General features: G+C 40.0%; 1 protein-coding gene across 16 annotated transcripts in view; it reads right to left on the reverse strand.

Annotated features, from left to right (window-relative positions):
• The window catches only part of pleca (plectin a), a 129,009-nt gene that overhangs the window by 26,059 nt on the left and 80,251 nt on the right, over positions 1–22,699 (reverse strand). For 8 of the 16 annotated variants that reach the window (XM_084079852.1, XM_084079844.1, XM_084079845.1 and 5 more), the window contains exons 2-11: positions 14,864–14,925; positions 12,400–12,414; positions 10,196–10,285; positions 7,800–7,877; positions 7,595–7,687; positions 4,030–4,196; positions 1,158–1,273; positions 750–856; positions 415–534; positions 88–183 (exon numbers count right to left, since the gene is read on the reverse strand). In XM_084079852.1, coding sequence (XP_083935978.1) covers positions 88–183; positions 415–534; positions 750–856; positions 1,158–1,273; positions 4,030–4,196; positions 7,595–7,687; positions 7,800–7,877; positions 10,196–10,285; positions 12,400–12,414; positions 14,864–14,925 — 944 coding nt within the window. Of the gene's footprint in view, positions 1–87; positions 184–414; positions 535–749; positions 857–1,157; positions 1,274–4,029; positions 4,197–7,594; positions 7,688–7,799; positions 7,878–10,195; positions 10,286–12,399; positions 12,415–14,863; positions 14,926–17,849; positions 18,251–22,699 lie in introns of those variants that run through there. The other 8 variants (XM_084079846.1, XM_084079850.1, XM_084079849.1 and 5 more) reach the window with 3 other exon arrangements.

Consider the following 22,699-nt stretch of genomic DNA (forward strand, 5'->3'; position numbering starts at 1 on the left):
TAACAGGCAATAAATATAATGCTACACATAAATCTGCATCCAAAATTCATAATGCAACATTAAAAGAGCTTTGTAGAGGACACTGACCTCAAAAGATTTGTAGATATATTTAGAGCGGTTCTTGTCTGCCTCTTTGGCGGGGAGCTCCGTTTCCTTGTACTTCATAAACTGGCGCCAAAGAACCTGTGGGTTAGAACAAGGATAGATTTGAACCAGATCAGCACTAACATCACCACCATGGTCACCATCACCAGAGACTCTGATTATATCTAAATCTGAACTTGAAGATAAAGAGAGCTATGGCAAGACTTCTGTACTGTAGACTAAAGAAGGCACACTTTTCCAACTCAATCAATCTGCATTCTTGCTCACCAGGTCTGCCTCTACTTTTCCCACAGAGTTCCGCTCACTCACCTCAATCTCCTCATAGCTGGTGGGGAACTTCCTCTCCTCAAAGACAAGGATGTGATGTCTGATCCACTGTAGCAGCATGGTGACCAGCTCGTAATACTCCTGCCAACGCAGCTCTAGCTCCTAAAACAAGGATGCAGACAGAGAACAGAGTTTATGTTAACTTTCAACTATGTACTGTAATCAGATACCACTGTGGTACTATGGGTACTATTTTGTTTGTTCATATACTTCAGTGCAAAATTGTCCAACAAATCCAAGACCGTTAATGAGAAAAACAGCCGGTCATGTTGCAGGTTACTTTTCCTTTGATGACTGGTCACAAAATGAGCACTCACGTTAGCTTTCACGCCGTCTTGAACATCTGGTACTCTGGGCATGACGTCATACATAGAGGAGACGTATGTAATGATGGACTTTTCATCTGGGTGTGGCACGTCCACATCTACAGGGCAGAAAGGAGACAGTTGTCAACAACAGATTTTTTTTTAAAGGGATTTATTTTTAGTAGATGCAGGGAACAAATCTTTTTTTGGCCAACATTCAGAAGAAAGTCTTGTATTAAGCAAGGTTTTGAACAAAATGCAGATGAGTGCATGAAACCCTCACTTATCAATTTGGTGTGCCAGTAGGAAGTAGTTTTTAACCTTATTTATTTTCCTGCGAGCCACACACCAGATGTTTGTTTGGTATGCTTTTGTAAATGAATCAGAGTAATACTGTTGATCCTGCATGCGTTTTCTCACCCTCTGGGTCCAGCAGTCTTGTGACACCCAGCTCCCTCTCTGCCACACTGAATGCCTGCTCCAGGTTCTCCTGGTTACTCTGGCGGTACACGTTGCCCATGTCAATCAGAGTTGGCCTGGGGACATCAGACAGACAGATCATAATGATGAGAACTGGTACTACTAGGAAATTACTATGCCTGTCAATCACTTACAGCATGCAAGTTGATTACGACTGAAGCTGGGAAAAATGTATTTGTATAAAAATACAAATTGATTTGTTATTATCATTCGATTCTCCTTTCCCCCTGCTGTTGAGCTGATTGATTGTTACATATAATTACACTTTTATGTTGCACCTGCCAGTCATCATTTTTCCCATGCTTGTTGCTGGAGGCATTTTGATCATGACTGAAGTTTAATGGGGAGTTACTATCAGACAGGGCAGGCAAAAACAAGAGTCTTTGCTAAAAGCTGGGATTAATATTCCCCTGTCAATTTGTGCACAAAGAAAGTAGACTTTGCACGCACACTGCCAAGAAGGTAATCACAGTCAAGTAGCATGCATATACAAGTACAGGGAATATTATAAACTCAAAATGGATGCACATCACAGGTAAGCAAACACCTCAGCTACAATAAAGAATTTGCAAGTAAAATACACCACTTTGTTTAGAAATACCAAAAAGGACCATAGTGAACACCAAATTGAACACAAACATTAGCTCTAACTTTGATGCTGGACATTAATCTGCATGGAAGACTTCACATGCAATAGAATTCTTACACAGTTTGAGTTAGAAGGAATAAGAATGTATGCATCAAAGTTCATCCCAATCACCACCTTTGGAAAGAATTAATAAATAAATAACCGTACACTTGCACGATTCTCTGCACATAGTATTCCCCATGACCTCGGGGTGGTTCCCTGTCCACATAGCATGCTTTTCTGTAGGATAGTCTATCCCTGCTCAGGTGAACAAAGTGCGGCTCGGATCCCGTGTCGCTCTGAGATCCTCTGCTAGAACGGGCCCCTGGGCTCTGGGGACCCCTGCGTGAGTCTAAATAGTTCTCGGTCGGGATGTCCTCGCACAGCATAACCACCCTGTCCTCCAGGTCGCTGACGGAGCCAGCTACACTGCTGGAGGCACTGTTCAGTCTCTTAGAAGGGAACTTTCTCTTCATCTTCTTCATTGCAGCACGGGTCGAGGGTGCTGTGTTGCACTGTAGATTTCCTTTTATCCTGTATCCTTTACAAATACATCGTCCAGTGTTTGGCCGATGGTCTGACGTTGATAAAACCTAACAACCTCGAGCCATGACAAATTGAAAGGATCATAGTTACTCTAACTTAACAAGAACAATCTCATTCTGGCTCCAGTTGGTGACTTGCATCCAATTCCACTTCTATTGCGCTCTTTGTCCTCCTCTTTTTTTTTTGCTCTCTTCTGTTCTTCTCCACTTGAGGGATCGAAAAGCTCCTTGCAGCTCCGAATGTGTTATGGTACAGTGGAGCCCATCCTGCTCTACCTCCACAGAGAAAGAATCTATGGCAGAATGATTAGCGTACCTGTGTTTTGCTGCAACCTGCAGAGTCTCCAGAGCACATGCCCCTAGGGTATCTTATTCACAAATGTACGTGATACACCCACACAGTAAAAAAAGAAAAAAAAACGTACTCTAATTTATACAAAATGAAACTCAGGTTGTATGTTTTTAGTGCAGTAGTGTGTCAAGGGATCCTTCAAGTATTTTGCTTTTCCATGCAAACATAAATAGAAATGATAGAAATCTGTCAATGCATCTTGTGACAGATATCATGCATTTTCATCATGATCAGACAACATGGGCAGTGTTAGGCACCCTGTCAACATTTCATCACCTGAGTGTTGACAGCAAATTATGCTATTTTAAATCCATAATGATTGGTGTGACTGTGAATGATGTTTAACAAATCAATCACAAATTGCATCTCAAACAGAGATTAGATTCTTGATACTTGACTGGTGGTGATTGACCACATGGTTGTCGTGACATGCTAAGTATTTTGAGGAGAATATTAATCTAACTGTACAACTGTAGGTATGCAGCAGTGACAGTTTCTTTAAATTGTATACCCTGCAGCATTACAAGATCCCCGGACCAGGCAAGCTTGGGCAATAATAAAATGGGTCGGAATAGCTCAAGAAAATATCTTTACTTCTCCATAAACTATACTACATAACTATACTACACAGTACACACGTCAGGGTTCATTTAACTATTGAGATCATCACAGACCGGGGGCCTGACAAATACAATTATGTGAAAATCGCTGGTGGGTATTTTGCTTCAAAATGATTCACTGTTGATGCCACGTTGATGTCTTTATCTGCGGTGAAACATCGTTCTGAATAAAACTGATGTTGCTTTTGCTGCGTAATATTTGTGTTTATGTAGCCTACTCATCACACAAACAACAGTTCAAATTAATGCAAATTAATAAAATAAGCCTGAATCTCTAAAAGTAGACTTTTAGAGATTAATTAATTGTGAGGATTTGTCTGTGTTCTTTTTGGGGTCACAATGTAGTCAGACGATTTGGAGCTGTTGTTAAGGGGAATGAGGCCCACTGATAGACATATTTTTGATCACATACAGTAGTCAGCAGGAGAGCTGAATAGGATAGACTAGACTCTAGAGGGCATGGAACAGGAAAAGAGTTCTGGTATGATTCGATTGCTGATGAGCAGCAGAGTGATTCTGGAGGGGAGTAACTCAGCCACTACATTGTTGGGCACAGATGGCGACGCTTTTATCCAAAGGGTCTTATGAGTGCATTTTTAGCACTGATATCCCAGTTACAATAATGCCTGCTGTGCTAAACGTAGGCCAATTTATTGTAGCATCTCACCTGTGTTTGTGTATGACGGCATTGAAGAGCTTGCCGTCCCTCCAGCTGGTGGTGAAGTTGTCACAGCGCATGCTGTGGTATCCCTCCACCATCCTCTGAGACCAAAGCAACAGCTTCTCCTTGGCTGTCATGTCATCTGATTGGCCATTCACCTGAATGTCTGAGATCTGGTGGAACAAAGTGAAAAAAACATTACTAAATACTGTCTAATGTTGAATTAATGTTTTTGATTGAATTTAATTTTGAAGTTGCCGTAAAAGTAGCAAATCCAAGATGAATTCATTACTTGTTCAATGCTATACACCGAACAAATGCACTACTTTGTTTGTTGACAGAAGGGAAACCAAAACACTAGTTGATTTCTTCCAGACTTTGGATGACTCACATCTCAAACCTTCATTAACTACCAGTGGCTGTATCTCGAAGGCACATGAAATCCTTTGCACTTACTGGTTTGGAAGAAAACCAAAACGATTCATGAGATCCATAAGAGCAAAATGTAATTGATAGCCGCCTATTTAACTAAGCTAAATCTGCCAGAAAGGAGACTGAAAATTAATGTTGGCGTCTCCATGTCACAAAACCTCCATGGGCAAATTCCTTTTTATATAACAGTTGGCAGTCTATGTAATGAGTCACAAGAACTCCCTTTTTTTCTCTCTCTCACTCATGAAAGATGAGACACAACTAAATACACAGAAGGCTTACGCCGTAAAGATGTAAGGTGAATGCCAAGGCTGTGTTGTTTACCTTTGTGGCTCATTGACAGAATTGATAGCTGCCGGCTATTTTGAATGTAATGTCTATGATGTCTATTTTGCATGCAACCCAATCCACATATTGAGTACATGATCCATTCTACACTGGTTATATTCTGATCCCTATCTCTATCTCTTTATAAATTGTATCTCTTGGTCAAATAGTATTTGCAAATAGTTCTTAGTGATTGCATTAATCTTCTTGGGAGTGCCAAATAGGTGGTGTTTGTAATATAGGGTGATGCACTGATTCAACAAAATATACACCATCTCACAGATGAAAATGTCAAGATTCGAGTGAAACACCCCAAACGGAGCAAAAAAATTGCAGATGATACATTTGCTGTTCCAGTCATGAGACATATTTATAGGCCCTCAATAGAACAAGCAGGGGCTTCATTACAAAAGTAACGTTATTTTGTGGTCACACTGATGAGTCAGTCAAGTTCTAATAATTTCACTTCCAGGCTTTCTTAGAGGAAAGGGTGGAGGAGGGAAAATGAGGACAATCACCCTTCTCTACAGAAAGGGGAACCCCAGTGCTGTACGTGCGTGGGCACCGAGTGACTCATAAGCCCAGCAACAGACCCTCCGCCCTTTAGGACGGAATCTACTTTATTTTTCTACTAAATTGGGAGAAATTCCTGCCTCCTCCCCCTCACAGAGGAGGTCTATTATCTCAGCCGCTCACTTGCACGTCTATAAACTATCAACTAGTAGACCATGGGGAGCTCAAAGGAAATCAGCCTTTGTTTATGATGACTACCATGTGCCACTGCAAGAGTTTACTTTGTTTGGAACAAATAACAGGCACCAGATGATTAAGTACTTCCTCAAGGATGAGGTTTGAACAGTTGAGGTTTTTAAACCGGATGACATGTCAGGACCATGCAAACAGAAAAGAAGAGTTTGAGGGGTTTGTTGAAAGTTCTTGAAACATTTACCAGAAACAGTTATTAAATTATAATAATGATAATGACAACAAGCATCACGTCATAATCATAAGCACACCTACTAACTAGACCTTAGATTCATATAGCACTTTACTTAGCCATGTTAAGGATTAAATCGACTCGTAGTTGTACTCTGAAGCAAGCAAAGTACTGGAATAAACTTGACTGCTTGTCACACCCATTTCACTTCCCAACTTTCTCATGGGAATCACTGAGTCATGCAGGACTAGGGCAGGAGACCCAGTTCTGCCTCCCACTATGACCTTCACATCCATTATAGCATCAAAGAATTTTCCTTTGCTCTCCCTTTTTCCACATTTTAAAAAGTCACCATGTGGTAAACCAATTCCCAAACATAAAAAACAACCAAAAATCATTTTAAATTAAAGATGATACCATCATCCAGAGCGCGTCACAATGAGTGAATTTATGCCAACCGATGCAGTTGTAATTTTTACACCCAGCGCCCACGTTGTCTAAATACTAAATAATCGTGCGGCTATTTAGCACCCATGGGCGTGTTGGTCTTAAAATGAGGTGTGGTCTGGAGCAAACAGTACCTTGCGCACGGAGAGAAACACTTGCGCTTAGACCAGCTTTTAGTTGTTCTTAACTACCGGTGCAGTGGAGGCAAAGACATTTCCTTACTATTTAGACAACACAACGCTCAACACATTAACAGGTCAAATTCAGGGCTCCTGACACAGTGGGTAAAAACAAACAGAAAAAAAAACAGTTTGCATATGAATTTTGACCAGCGGCACAGCACAAAAAATGCTAGTGGTTTTCAAACGTTTTGTTCCCAAGGCGCACCAATGGGCAAGTACAACTCTCAAGGCACACCTGTATTCCAAGCAAAAATAGCCGATCTGCAAGCTCTCGTCGATTTTTGCTGCTTTTGAAAAGATGTGGGAAAGCACCATCAATCATAATAATACAATTATATTTAAACTTTTCGCCTACAATGACATGCCCAAAACAGGGACGCCAGGTTGAAAGTGGTAAAAAATTTAAAGTGGTAAAAAATATATTTTTTAAGGGTATGGAGTAGACTTTGTCTCTGTATTGGGAAATGAATGTGCACTAAGTAGGCTACTGAAAAAAAGTTTTTGTTTAGTTGTATTTATTGCATTAATAGTGTGTGGTTGTCACAAAATCCAAGGCACACTGTTTGGGAACCACTACACTAGACTACAGTAGGCCACACTGCCAACCTGGCTCATACAGTACAGAGAATGAAAACATACTGTCTCGTCTGTGTGAATTCATGGGAATCAGTAGTGGTTGTATATATAGAGATTAAGTAGTGCCAAATGTTGAATTAGATCCAGGAGAGATGAAGAGCTATTGGACTTGTGCTGTAATAGTTATGTCAACATCAGTGGGTGGGCTGATTAGTGAGCCTAGTCAGAGAGCACGACACTGTGGTTTTCTCTACCCCGACATGGAAGTGAATCAATCTTGTTCTAATGTAAGTAAACTCAGCAAACCGCACTTGATTAAAACTCAAACAGACCGCAATCCCATTACTTGCAACAAACAGAAGCATGTGCATAAATTGATAAACCCTTTGTGGAGAGTTGCAAAGATGGACAACAGACAGGAAAACTTCTCAGGCAAAACCGATGAGTAATGCAGTTTCCCCAGATTTATCAGGAGATTTCTGGAGAGAATTTTACTTTATTGTCTGTGGTAAGGAATGTTACTGATCTAGATGGCCTACAGAAGTGCCAAATGCACTTTATTTTGTCAGTTTTTCCATTGTGGATACAGGTATTTCTACATACCTATTATGGAGTATTTAAAGTATTGTATTTAATCTATAAATAAACCAATGGAATTGTTATACATTACCTGGAAGTGAAGGATGATGGTCCATATTAGCCCCAATGTCAGCTTTGGGTTTCCATCTGCAATGTCATCATTCCTGATGTTGACCAACTTGACCTGTTAAAATATGGAAAACTGTAATGAAGGTTTAATATCTCCTTATTTTAGTTTATTTATCTACAGTATATATATGAAAAAACAAATGAAAAAAGAATCATAAGTTGTGTACCTGTCTATGTTTAAGAAAATCCAGGGCGATCTGTACATTCTGCAGTTTGTGAAAACGCATCCGCCCTTTCTCCCGTGGCTGTAAAGAACAAGAGGATCCAAAACTTAATGAGGAAAAAACAATGGCTATAAATGCTCAGCAATATAGTAAGGCCCCATGACTGAGGACAGGTATGGCAGTGTCTGACTGACACTGTTTGTACTTAGAGAAGTAGACTCATCTTTTAAAGAGTTATGGTCTTAAAAATAAAACATAAAATAAATGATTGGAAAATGAATTTGATGTTTGACTCAAATTCAGTTTTGTTGTGAACAGAGCACAATTTAATTTGAAAGTCCTTTCTTTGGATCTCTCCATATACAGTATGTCTCTGAAATGAACTGGAGTTCAGCCAGGATGTTTGAGGGTGAATGCATGATAATGATACAGCAGCAATAGATTCCTCAAATGATCAGTCACCACCATTGTTTTCTACAATGGTCTCTACTGCACATACGGTATAGCATTTTCTTTTCTAACTTTACAACATTTAGCTAGGTAGACCTTATACTAATTTCATGGGCCAAGCCAAATTTCATATGCATCCACCACTGCTACATGAGTCTCAAGTGCACTAGAAACTTTTAGTTAACATACAGTACCTGGCTGACCACGTCATGCATTGGTGCAAGATGTCATAAGCTATAAGCCAATCGCAAGCTTTACTGCTGTATTAGTAAAACATTTATTGGCTTGCAGCAATGCTACTTAGTCCTTCGCTTTTCAATGAAAGAACCTAATACAGTTCAAACTTGCATATATGCTACAGTATAATCTTCATTTTCACATATAACAATTCATCTGAAATGCCCACACCACTGCACACACAGACTGCGTCCAATACAATTCTCCTATACTGTTAATTAAATTCCTCATGAAGCACTCACTCCACTCTAAAATAGCATTAAAAATATCTTTGTATTTGTAACCAAGACAATCTACAGTTAACATGTAAAATCACAACTCAATTAAACCCTCATCTCATTAACTTAAGAACTACTGACCCAGGAGGTCAGATTTGGGATATTTTTGCTAAACTCCTCAAAAAACAAAATGGAAGGTGGGGCGTGGGGGTGAGGCAATGTTGAACATAGATCGAGCGAGGGACAGTAACAGGGAGTGTGACATCATGCACAACCCAGCAGCCACCTGGGGTGGTGACACATGCCACGCCCAAGGAGGCGGCCAGCCACGGTCCAGGCGCCACTCACCAACCGCACGTTCCTCACAAGGTCACGTTCCCTCGGCTACCAAGGCAAGAGCATCGCAAGAGAAGGCGGCGTAGGCAAGAAGGGGACAGGTCAGGGCAAAAAGGTCAGCAGACAGGAATTAGATCGAAAGGAAAAGGGATCAAACAAGTCAGTGCAGAGAACGGTTACGAGATGAAAGCAAAGAATGGAAATTAGTGTTTTTTTTACAGGGGGTGTGAATGATATTGCTTTGTTAAAATGAATGTTAAATAGCTCCATATTCCGATCATATTCAATCATTGCTATACAAATGTTTGTTCAGTAACAGGGGGTCTCCCTGTGTCTCCAACTCTAATACAGAAAATTCATTTTCAGGTTGGGATGCCAATTTTATCCAATCAGGAGACAGACCTCATACAAGAGGATACAGGATAAACAAGTGACATGGAAGCGATGAAACAAAAGAAAAAAAGAGCAGACAAAAATGGAACTGGAACACTGAAACTGATAAATGATGTTTATGCGGGTCTCTCTCCTGATAGGATACAATTGGTATCCTGACCTGAAAATGCTATTTATATAGCGCCTTTTCTGTTTGCTAAAGAGCTGAAGAGATGGGGAGACCCCAGTTACTGAGCAAACACTCTATAGCAATAATTACTCAATTATCAGAATATAGAGCTTTAACATTTTGACTTTTTTTTTTTTTTTTACAAAAATATATCACTTACACCCCCTTTAAGCCTATGGAGTTCATCACCAAATAGGTGCGTTATACCAAAAACACCAGTGCTAGGATAAATAAAGTAGAAAGAAAAAAACATTACTGTACTTCAACACTTACTGGACTGTCTTCATATCTCTAAAAGACTCGAACGTGAGACATGCAGAAAAAAGCGAATGAGTGCCGACGCGTGACCCATTATGATTAGGTTACAAATATTAGACATGGTTCTACAGAATACACAGCAGATTTAAGTGTGTTAGGACAAACTCACAATGAGTAGGCTGAACAGTAGAATGACCTGGAAAAGCAAATCAAGTGAGGATGGGGGAATACAGTGTGGGGGATTTGTGGGACAAGGTGGCAGAGGAAGGTGGGTTTACAGCAGAAGCAGAGGTCCTACCATCGGGGAGGTCAAGAGGCCCAGCCACAGACAGACTCACCAGTGTCTCTCCAGAGAGCACCTCCAGCAGGGAGATGAGGTTGTGTCCATCTCGTAGGTCCTCGTACAGGTCTGTGATGTGCCGTTGGGCCTGAGGATGGATTTAGAGAGGATGGTTGAGTTCATCTACCTGAATTGCCATTTTTTATTGAGTTGCTGCTACCCTACACAGGGCTCCCTCGTAAAAGAGTATCTCAATGGGATTTACCTGTATAAAGGTAAAAAAGAAAACACTTTTTTTTTTTGCCTATAATTACATGCACAAAATAGGGACGCCAGGTTGAAAGTGGTTAAAGGTTGGTTCACATAAGTTGTTTACTTTTATGGAATCAACATTAAACTGTATCATTACCTCTAAAACTGTGAATCTTCTTGGATTACATTGTATTTTGAGGATGCTTCGTTGTAAACGGAAAAGACTGATTTCATTACTCGAGTAATGACTGAAATTGGATCACGAAACAATCTCATGTAACATCAGCAGGCTGTGTTTTAGCATTGGTTTTGTGTTTATACACGATGTTACATGAAATACTGCACTGTAATATGACACCAATCGCCAGTGGTGGAAAGTAACTAAGTACATTTACTCAAGTACTGTACTTAAGTACTTTACTTCTACTCCAGTACATCTCAGTGGCAAATATTGTACTTTTACTCCACTACAATTATTTGACAACTTTAGTTAATAGTTACATTGAATATTTTGATTATTATTACAAAACATGCATTAACCACTTCAGCCCCATGCATACTTAGGCTATTTGAAAATAGCTGATCTACAAGCTCACAACGCGTCGCAAACAACGTATTGTGAGCTTGTAGATCTTCTCTTTTCAAAGTATTTTTATACATTTGGAAACTTGTGAAATGGGACATTCTGAAAAATTAGTACTTTTACTTTCAGTACATTATGAGTATATTTTAAAGCAAATACTTTTCTACTTTTACTCAAGTACATTTTGAATACCAGACATTTATTTGTAACAGAGTATTTCTACATTGTGGAATTGGTACTTGTACTTAAGTACAAAAGGTGAGTAGTCTACTTCTTCCACCACTACCAATCACATAATAATCCACAGGAAACCAGAGAGTCCTGCAGATTAAAATTGAAGATTTACCCTAAACACAGTCATATACTGTGTCTGGCTCAGTTCACCTGTTCAAAACAAACACAGCATCTAAAAGGGAGGGGCCTAACCACACACAGTGAGCCACGGTTACTGTGTGCCTTCTGCCGAAGCAAATACTAGGTCCTGTTCAGACTTGACAACATAAACATTGTTAATTTGCAGTATCTTTTTCTTGGTTTTGTATGGTGCACCTGCCATTGCCGAAAGGCACAATGCAACACGCCAAACCGCTTTGTAAAGACACCTGTTCTTCTGTGTCTGCCCACGGACACACACACACGCTGGTTTGACAGCATGTGCTATTAGAGCTGGGCGCTATACGACTGAAAAGTATTACCACAACATTTATGGAATAAACGTCAACGTTTGATACATTTTCTCTAAGCTCCCCTATGTGTAATTTAAGGACCCCCTTGAGAACGAGATGATACATCTCAAGGGGTTTATCCTTTCAATAAAGGTACATTATTAATACCACAATTCATCAATGTGCCACCATGTTTTATTGATGGTTTTCGGTTTACTAAATTCAGACCCCTGAATGACACAGACTAAAGGCAACGGAGAAAAACAAAGAAAAATAAACAAAAACAGAATTGATCGATTATTCAGTTTTTTCTTGTTGTTTGTATCTTAATGTTTTAATTCCCAATGAATTTCTCATCACTCATTCAACTACACCCATCATAATGATGAATATGATGTACTTCCCACTTCCCAGCCCTACATGCTATGGAAATTGTTGCTCTGCAGAGGGGCTCTAACAGAAAATAGGTAGTAAAATCTTGTTACTTTAAGTCAGAGTGTATAAAAATATACAAATTCGTACACTCTCTGACTTTAAAGTCGTACTGTATAGCTTTAAAAATGATAATGTTACACAGTATGACCTTACTGTGTAGGCCTGTGTTAAAAAGGACCAGTAAGAACAGAGGTTAGGGGTTAAAGCACTCAAGTAAAAAAAAGTGTGTGTGTGAGAGAGAGAGAGAGAGAGAGAGAGAGAGAGAGAGATGCAGAACAGAAGGAATGTGTGTCCACTCAGCACTCAGCACTCAAAGGCAGCACCTACCTCTGCTCTCCAGTGCTGATGGAGAAAAGAAGGATGATGGGAGGACAGTAGGAAGGATGGAAAGAAGAAAGGATAATGAGTGAAAGTGCACGTGGAGTAAGAGGAAACAGAGAACAGAAAGTTCATTTGGCCCGATAGACGCAGAGATCTACTCTGGAATCTATTCGGATCAATTTTCCTTTTCCTGTAGTATCTCTGACTTTGGTCCTTCAGTCGTAAACCATGTGGAATTGATGTCCTGAATTCAAGCCTGAGTAATTGGTTTTATTTTATGTTTTGTAAGGATGTCCCTAACAAATGTTGACTCTGGATATCATGGATGAAAAACGGTTAAAAGCAATATACTCAAAATATTTTTCGCTCTCCGTAACCTGTAAAGCTTAATTTATACCCTGTAGTACAACGGTGTTGCTTTCTGGCAAAAACTGATACGTTGCGTTGTTCGCTTGAAAATGAATTATTGTCAGCAAGCGACACCATCGCACTACGGGGAATAAATTAACCACTTACTGTAAACCCTATACTTAGTTGACCGGAGTCCCCCAGGGCTCTATACTAGGGCCCCTCCTCTTTTCGCTCCACACTATTTTCGCAGAAAATAGTCGATCTACAAGCTTTGCGCTGTGACGTGCTGTGAGGTTGTATACAGTACATGATGCGTTGTGAGCTTGAACATCTGCTATTTTCACAGAATTTTCACACCCACAATAGGGACGCCAGGGTTCAAGTGCACTAGGTGTCAGTGTACAACAGCAGGGGGCACTTGGAACAACAGGCCTCGGGAACGAAGCGTTCCTGTGGCCATGTTCCCCATCTCATTCCCATGACTCTGTTATAATCACAGGCAAAAATCGTCTGGAGGCCAGCCAGATACTCTGACCTCCACGCACGCGCACGTCTTCTGGGCCCAGATCAGAGGGACTCCCCCGCAAGGGAGTAACGACGACAAAAGCCTCTGAGTCACCCAGAGAACATTCACCGCGCCCCCTTTCATGCTTGGCTTACACCAGGAATTCCACACCGAGTTTAGCAGCCCACACTTCAGTTCTCTGGGGACAAAGAAAGATTCATCACCTTGACCATGCTGGCTCAGCAGCAGGAAATATAGCAGAGAACACACTCCAGGAGGAGACATGCTGTTTGTTCGGTATAAGACCAGACCATTGCCATTGACTACAATTCAAGGTCTAATACAGATGCAACAATAACATTGAGACTGGAGTTGTTGTTTCTTTTATAACAATAAAAGAACACAAACTGTCTGTGGATGCTGTTTTTCATTCTTACTTTATTTCTCTCTTACTTGAAAACCTCAAGTTTATGAGGTTGCACTTGAACATGTATGTGTGTTTCTCGTTTTTTTTTGTCTGCAAAAAAAGTTATAAAGAGATTTGTGGAAAAAAAAAAGAAGAAGAAAACTTATGAGGTAATTTATGGGTGAGATTTCTTAAAAGCTGTTAAAAAGCCATTATTGTAAGATTTAGGGTGCCATTCAGTAATTAGCGCTGTTTACTTCATTCTTGGAATGTAATTACATAACAACAAATAACTTTGAATTATGACAGGACTGTGACTGAACACATCTAGATAAATCTGTCAATTCCAAACTTGTGTCAGAGAATCCAATTCTTGAAGTGACAAAACAATCTCTCCAATGGAGCCAAATGGAAACCATAATGACACCTCAATTACAGCAAAGATCCCAAAGAGTCCACCATAAGATAACATACGCCATTTGGTTGCTTCCATCCAAACCATCTTCACAGCACCACCATTGCCTACTGATTTCGCATATGAAGCGTTGTGGGCGGAGATGGGTTCCTTCTGGCTCTTCCATGGTCTCTATCTGCCCACTGCAATAAGTTCAATAAGCCCGCCTGGCTGTCTGGAAACCAGATGTGGAAACCTGAGCCCTACCCAGCTCTCCAGCCCGCCCCAGCGATGCTGCAGCTTCTCTGAACCGGATAAAGTGACACCAGGTGTTTCTGACTCATTCTCACACACGCATGCAGTTAACACAAATAGCATGTGTGTTTTATTGAGCTGAGAAGAACAGACTAGTGTGGCTGATATATTTTTTTCATCCAAGTACATTTTCGGTTGCTTTTCTAAGAGATTTCACATTTTATTAGCGGTATGGGGTCCAAGCTGGATTTTGTTCTGCATTTTCTTTTCAGTTAATGGAGATTTAGCATGATTTCTTCCCCAAATGCTGTGAATATGTACTACTGCTGTAGATACTACAGTATATTGTTCACAGAGTCATCCCAGGACATCGTTTTACCATTCAGTTTACCGTTGGGCTATTAACTAAGCCACTAATGAGCTGCAGCTTCTTGTTCCATTGGCACCAAAAACTACTAAACTTGTAAAATTTTATGACCTCTTAACTGAAAATACTTGTGTTCTGCCTGAAGATAAGAATTGTATTAGTGGGCGTTGTTGTGGTGTGGTGTGGTCTTACCTTCACTAAATGCTTGTTCACCCATTTTGTGAAGGTCTTTTTCTGAACCCGGTCCCGTTCATCTGTAAAAGTCATATGGAGACAGAGATACAAAGGGGGAGACAGAGAGACAAAGGGAGAGACAGAGGCAGAGAGAGAGAGAAGGGGGGGGGGGGGTTATTACTACAGGTGTACCACTAGCACTACATATTGACAACAAAAGACCTCCTACAGAGATACTGTACCATTCATGTTTTATGTGTGCATAAATGTTATGCCAAATTGCCAAAGGAATATACTATATAATATACTGTCAACAAAAGCCACCCTATCCAAGATTAATAAAGTAAGAACTGAGGCTTGACCCTGCATTTCAACAGGTGTATAAAACGGTGGCAGATATAGCTATAGAAATCAAGTACATTTTAGTACTATATGAAACATCACCTCTAAAAGAACATGTGCCACCTTGCAAAAGCCATAGATCCCGCAGTTTGATTAATCCAACTCAGGGTCTGTCAACGCTTGCTTGAATGTTGGAAGAAGCAGATCACCTTATCAAATACCATCATCCACATGTTGTGCAATGTTGTTTTTACACAACTTTAAAACCAGGTGGAAACTCTGTCAAGAAAGTTCTCCCTCCCTCCCTGCTGTTTACAGTATTTACAGCACTACACTACCAGGACTGTCATCAGGCTCATCACTGATGATAGGTATTTGTTGTTATAGACCATAGCACATAGGTGATAACAATGTTTCCTTTAATGAACTACGGTACTTGATTTCAATTCCATTACAAACTCTGCTAATGATTATGATTGAAAGTGAAGTCAACATAATTGATAGATACAAAAATCTCAAGTGAAATCCGAAGCCTTCGTTACTTTCCCAGGACACGAGCTCATCAATGCAGGTCTTGTGTAAAAGATAAGATAATCATATCAAAGCCAGGCTGAAGCAAGAAGCAACCAAAGAACTCCAGTGCCAACGGCAATTTAACTTTGTCATTACTTTCGTCCTCATACTCATGCATGCTCGATTGCTCGTGAATGGCTAGATGTGTATTTTAGACAGAAAAGTGGAAATAAAAACCAGTGAAGGGCGAGGAACAATGTCAGAATTTCTCCAGTTGAAATCTTGTAATCTTCTCATTAACATCCCATTACAAGTTGTGCAACTGTTGGGTTTTGTGATAAAGAACATTATTCACAAATACACTGATGGACTCACCCATACCAACAAACATCTAAAGTGTGACTCCTTACCCTCCTTCAAAACCGCCATAAAAGAGCATCTGTCTGCAATCTGTAACTGGTCCTAGAAAAGTCCTCTAAGCTTAACACCAGAAAATTACCCCCCCCCCCCCCCCCCCTTATTGATACTAGTGTTGATGATGTCTTGTTTATTATTGTATATTATTGTATGTCTTTAAATGTCTTGATGAATTGAATACACAGGACCACAATGGAAACAAGCCCCTAGGGTTTTTTGTGTTATCCTTTTAAAAATCATTGTAATATCGTACCACTGTACTATTTGCAACTGTTAATAAAGTATTCAATCAATCAATCAATCAATCAATCAAAAAAAAACCTGCAGCTGCAACCTGCTGTATGCCCTCTTCCTTTCCGCATTTACAATGTGAAATAAGGTAACCTTAGCAGCATTTGCTATACAGCATATGTCAATGTGAGTGTTGATTTTGTGGCACAAATGTCACAGAGAGAAAATCCTGTACACATAATGTACTTGTCAAATACAGTGACCCTGATTCTGGAAAAGCTGGAAATTACGAATGAAAGCAGGAAACAAGGAAACTAAGGCTATCATGCAGACAATGCTGTTATTATGTTCTGCTCTGGACAATTCTGTTTCTCTGTGTTTTCAATTAAAGATGCAAAGGCTGGAAATACGTTTGATTTTTGATTATTTTAGTCAGAAAAGTTGGGATGTGTAATAAAGTATAAACCTTAACCCTCTGGCATCTCACATTCTGTTTTATAATGCAATTTGAATGGGTCCTCGTGGGTCATGGGTGTCCTGGCCGACTTTAGAGGATTTTTAAGGCAGCAAAGGTTAGGGGTTACCTGAGGGTTGACATTAACATTCCAAATCTCAAAACACATTCCAGACAGACCATTTCAAACGAGACAACCGAAAGTGAGTCAAATAATGATTTATCTCATGCATGTTTCTGTTTAGTAGACCTTTGTAGCCTAAAGCAGTAGCCTGATCTTGTGAGATACTGTTTTATGATTCTATACCCCTTACTGCTATAAAAAATACTGCAACCACTGTCTGATACTTGTGATAGGAAACATAGCAACTTAGTGACAAAAGAGTAAAATCAGATTCACACATGACGTTTCCTATATTTCCCATTATGTTTGTGCTGAATGTGCCCCTTATCAAAATGGACTGTACTATGATAGCTAACCATTGACCACTTAAGCGCTATTTTATACTTTGACTATTTGAAGACAGCCAATCTACAGGTGTGAGCTTGTACCTTGCTATTTTAGAAACATTTAGAATCATGTAAAGAAATTTAGAAAAATATTTTTCTATCTTATTTTCGCCTATAACATCATGTCGAAACTATATAGGGACACCAGAGTTAATGTGGTTAAAGGAAGGAGTAACCATGACAACAAAGGGGTGTGGCCCATTTGAGAGGAGGCAGTAGATAAAGAAGACCGACCTCACATCAGAATGTATAGACGGTACACATTTACACAAATACACAACTGTCAAATCACTCCATGGATGGAAATGGAAAAGATTGACAGAGACCTGCATACCAACATGACAGATTTCAATGCAGAAAGAAATCTCTAATTGCAACCAAGAAATTAATTTCATTTCATTCAAAGCTAATACCTTTCCTATTAGCACACATATCTTTCATGTCATAGACTTCACAGAAACAACAACAAGGGGATGGAAAAAGAATACTGCGAAACTGTCTGTGGCATTGCAACAAAGACTCAAATAAAAACTCTACCTTTTCTGTAGTCAGTGGCCTTAAGCCTGCCCTGGCGATATGAGTCCTCTATGAAGACCCCGTCACTACTCACGCTGTCAGAGGAGTAATTTCTGAAGCTGTGGTGCATTGCCATTGCACGGCCAGATCGGTGCCGTTGACTCAATGCAAGAAACAACAAACAGACAACTGTAGACAGTTTGCACGGTTCAACTTCGAAGGGGGTGTGCTGCTAGGAGGAGTAGGAGTGTTCAAGCCCCCAATACAGTTCCTGCACTTTTTTTGTTCTCCATTCTTCCAGCATTTACTGTCTCTGAGTCTAACACACTGTTCTCTTCTTTTTTTTTTCTTTAGTCTTGCAAAATGCCTGCCTGCAGGCTACAATGTCAGTACCTGTCATTCACAACACTGTGGTCTATGTAGAGAGAGCAAGGGGGGAGAGTCTGTTCCTCCAGGCCCGGCCCAGCCCAACCCCGTACACCCAAACCCAGCCCACTGCACTCCACCCAGGCCATGCCTTAACAAAGACAACCCTAAACCTAGCTGTCCTCTGCACAAAATCAGCGGAAGAAGTTTGCAAAGACAATGGGCCCCAGGGTGCCACAGCAGAGGAGCACAGTTACATAACTGGGCATACGTGAGCGCCAAATGGGCCTTAAAGCTAATTCACATGTGTACATAACCTTCAGGCTTATCCTACTGTTGTACTTATTGCGTATCACTCAGGTATTTGCTAAAGCAATTTAGCTTTAAGCATTTAGTTTAGCTTCAAGTGCTAAGCCGAATAAGCCAATAAATTGAAATATGGAATAATGCTTAAAATAACATTAAAATACTATTAAACTCACACCTCATTCCTAATTTTAAACATAAGTTAACAGCCATCAAAAACAGATGAATTGTATGCACCTTTGTCTTTGAGCAAGCTTTAAATAAGTATCAGCTAAATGACAATGTAATACTACATACTGTAATACTACAGTATGTAGATACAGTCGTTTTTAAATGTTTGTCATTTAGCTGTTCTACCAACTATTGTAATTATTGAATAGCCTGCTGTTCACCTACGTGTGAACAAAGTGAGTTACCACTCCAAATACAAACAAAAACACCACTAATGTGAGTGGGTGGGCATCCCTTTTGTCCAGCTTAATCGAAGTGGTCCAGCTTAACCGAAATGGTCCACCAGTGCCCACTGACCCTAATTGAGCACCACGTGTTCAAGCCACCAACTCCAAGTGTGTGGCCAGAGGCAGAGAGGCTGGATACACGCCACACATCACAACACACTGAATGAATGGCCTGTTCTTTAGCAGAGAAGACCAGGGCAGGAGGCAACGTATACAATGGAAACCAATTCTCACTCCCAAAGAACATTGAACCACATTCACCCAGTACCCATAGTAGGGTATGAATTTTTCCGAATCCATCAGAGCAAAATTACAGGGCACATCGACTATATATTTTGTTCTTCCATCAGGGCACAATTACAGGGATCTCTCCATTGAAGAGGTTGTTTCCAGTGAGTGAGGGTGAGGGGAGGATACTTTGGGGGATGAACAAGAATCCAAAGCCAACAAGAATGTAACTATTTTGAGATTTTCTAAAAAGAACATTGCTGAGCATTCTTGTCTGAGACAAATGATTTCTTTCAAGCATTTGGTTTTGATTTTCTGGAGTTGGAACCGACAAAAGACAAACAAAAGCGTCAGAAAGACATGCCAGCGGGCTGCGAGAAATTAGTTTGCCCACAATGCAGCCATTGTGTGAATAGAGAGTATCAAATCCAAGGCAGACTGAATCCAAGGCAGACTGAGGTGAGCGGTGTGTCCGCTGTGTCTACAGTACGTTCCACACGCAATGAGGACTCACGTGTCAGCACTTTGTTTGTTTATACAGTATATCACCTCTGCGCATCTGTAGTCTGAAAATAATCGACAATTAAGTAACGTCTGCCATATGCAATACAGACATTGCTCTCAGGGAATACGGGACGGGAGCTATTTGACGGAGCCATGGTCACGACCTGGTTCAAGGCCTCCAGTGCTGTAGCTTAGCACCTTCACAGATGTGTCACATAGCGCCAACATACCTGGAACACCTTTCACCCTTAGCAGTATCCATCTTCTTCTTTCAAAGGAGATACTGACACAAGATATTGGAGAGGAGAGGGATTCTTTGAATGCCTGCACTGGGCGGTGGCTTGTTGGGACAGGAGAAGAAGTTGCTGATACCTCTACCCGCCTTAAACATGCATTACGAATTACAGAACCATACCAAAAACCCCAAGCATAGCCTTAAAGTGAGATGGATGTGAAATAACAACCAAAGCTGAGACCAAAGCTGCTAAAATGCTCAACAGACTCCTCACACTTTTATAGCATTTTCTGCATTTTTCAGTATTAATTTCATGTGTCTCACATATGTCTTCTGCAAATGTTTTTGTCTATTACAAATATGCATGGTGCATATTTCATTATTAATTTCATGTGTTTCACACATGTTTTCTGTATGTTTTGTCTATTGCAGATGTGCATGGTGTCTCTTTGAAAATCAACTGATGTCCTGAAATATGAACTTGATAACCTGATAACAAAATGTTGAGGAATGTTCAAGCACATCAACTGCAAAGTGCTATCATTCGTTGTACCTGTATAAACCGTGTATGCTAAATTAATTGCATACATTAATAAATCAACTACCACATTTAAGACATTACCATTTTTAATAGATTTTTGTTTTTATCTTGCCTCTAGATTACAAATTATTTTCATATACAGTCATGCTCCACTGGACATTTCCAGATAGCATTTAGGTTAGTTGGAATATACAGTTAAGTTTTTCTGCTAGTAAAGGCTAATGCCATTCAGGACAATATTATATAATAAAAACAACAACATTGTGTTGCTAAATGAAAATACCTTCAGTCACCCTTTTTGTATTATTTCAAGAATTTAAGAATAGCAACAAGTTGGAACACATGGAATTTTCCCCCCTATAGCATATACTATGCAGGGATGAGCCATAAGTCATAAAAGCAGATAGCATGTTTTACGATGACAGCTTTGGCATGAGGGGGAGCTTGTACACCATCAACCTCAAGGGTCCATTTTTACACTCTCAGAGAGTTAAGTTCAGAGACTAAAAACTAAACACTCCGAATTTTATTGTGTTTTCTTTCTGAACATTCCTACTCGGGGCGTACCCATCCACCACACAGACAGTGGGAGCCAGCTCCCTGCGATAACCCCATCACCTCGACCATCTCACCTCACCTAACCATCTCTCTCTGTGCACATGATAACACGCAATACTGGCCCTTTAGAGGAGAGGAATGTTAATAAAGATTTGTGGAAGCTTTCTTCATATGTTATGATCAAATTAATAAGAAAGGAGTAATGGAATTAATGTAAGATGGTTCAGTGGGCTCATAAAGAAGGCATGGAATGGAAGCCCTAAGGGCATTATGGCAGCAGATCCCAACGTGCAATAAAGAGGCCCTTATAAAAATATGATCTACTATAGACTACAAAGCTGTGTCGTTATTATGGATTAGGGGTGCAACAGTTAATCGAAGGAATCAATGTAATCATTATAAAAAATAATCAATACTAAATTATCATAAAAAACAATAGAGCTTTGTTTCCCCAACCCAAAAAAAACAAAACACCAAAATTAGCTGATCTACAAGCTCACAACACATTATATCGCAACCCGTTGTGAGCTTGTAGATCGGCTATTTTCGTTATTTTTGTGTGACACTGTTGTAAGACAACAGTGCAAGTATAAAATAGGGCTTAAGTGTTTAATCAAAGTGTAAATTGATATGTTGATATAAAAACACATAGAAATGTGCATCTCGATTATTTGATTAATCAAAAAAGTAATCAATAGAATAATCTCTAAGGTTGCTGCAGCCCCTAATAGCTGCAGCCCTTAATTATGATGTCTCCGCATCCACCATGGAAAGAAACTGATGACACCAGCTCTTGTTTAAGAAAGAAACCATTTTCACTCTGGGAATATGCACCCAAACACCAAAAGAAATATGCTATTTTTTTCATTATTTTGTGGTTACAAAAGTATGGTATCACTGGGTAATTTGGATGGAGCAGATGGGCTCTCCAGCTGCGGTAGTGACAGCCAATAATGCAGGAGGAGAGGATGTTTGTCTCCCTCCTCTGTTGAAAATGGGATACTACTGTACTCTAATGTTTCATCCCTCAAATGTTATCTACAATAATGACCAGCCAAATTTTATAAATTAATTCATAAAATATGTCACTGGTGATTTTCTATGCCTTTCTTTCCACCTTCTAGTCCAGTGGTTCTCAAACTTTTCAGGCTGTGACCAACCAAAATAATCATATTTGAACTGGGGACCCCCATTTTGTTTGACTCCGTTCCAGAGATAAATATTGTGAAAATAGCTGATCTACAAGCTCACAACGCCTCGTGCGATTACTTTTGATGCAGTAATGGTCTTTTTCTTAGCTTTCTTTAAAAAATATATATATATTAAAAAGGTCTTAAAAGTCCTTAAATTGTCACTTCACTGTCATTTGGGGACCCCCCTGGAGGTACCGACCCACAAGTTGAGAACCACTGTTCTAGTCAAGAGTTACTATGACAACTGTGGAAAGTAGTAGTAAGTAGTAGGTCAACAGTGGCCGACAGTGTTTTGGCTTGTGTTGTTGGACAGTCACTCTCGATTGCCGTAAAATGAAACGTGAGAGTCGTCTCCAGGACAACATGCCAAAACACACAGAAGCTTGGGAGTCCATTGACGTATTATTTATAAATGAGTTGTTGGCAAAAGAAAATACTTGCTCTGGAGCAAAGGGGACTTCAGGGAGAAAAAAAGAAAACAG

Source organism: Gymnoscopelus microlampas (genome assembly GCF_963454915.1).
Source record: "Gymnoscopelus microlampas genome assembly, chromosome: 15".
NCBI lineage: Eukaryota > Metazoa > Chordata > Actinopteri > Myctophiformes > Myctophidae > Gymnoscopelus > Gymnoscopelus microlampas.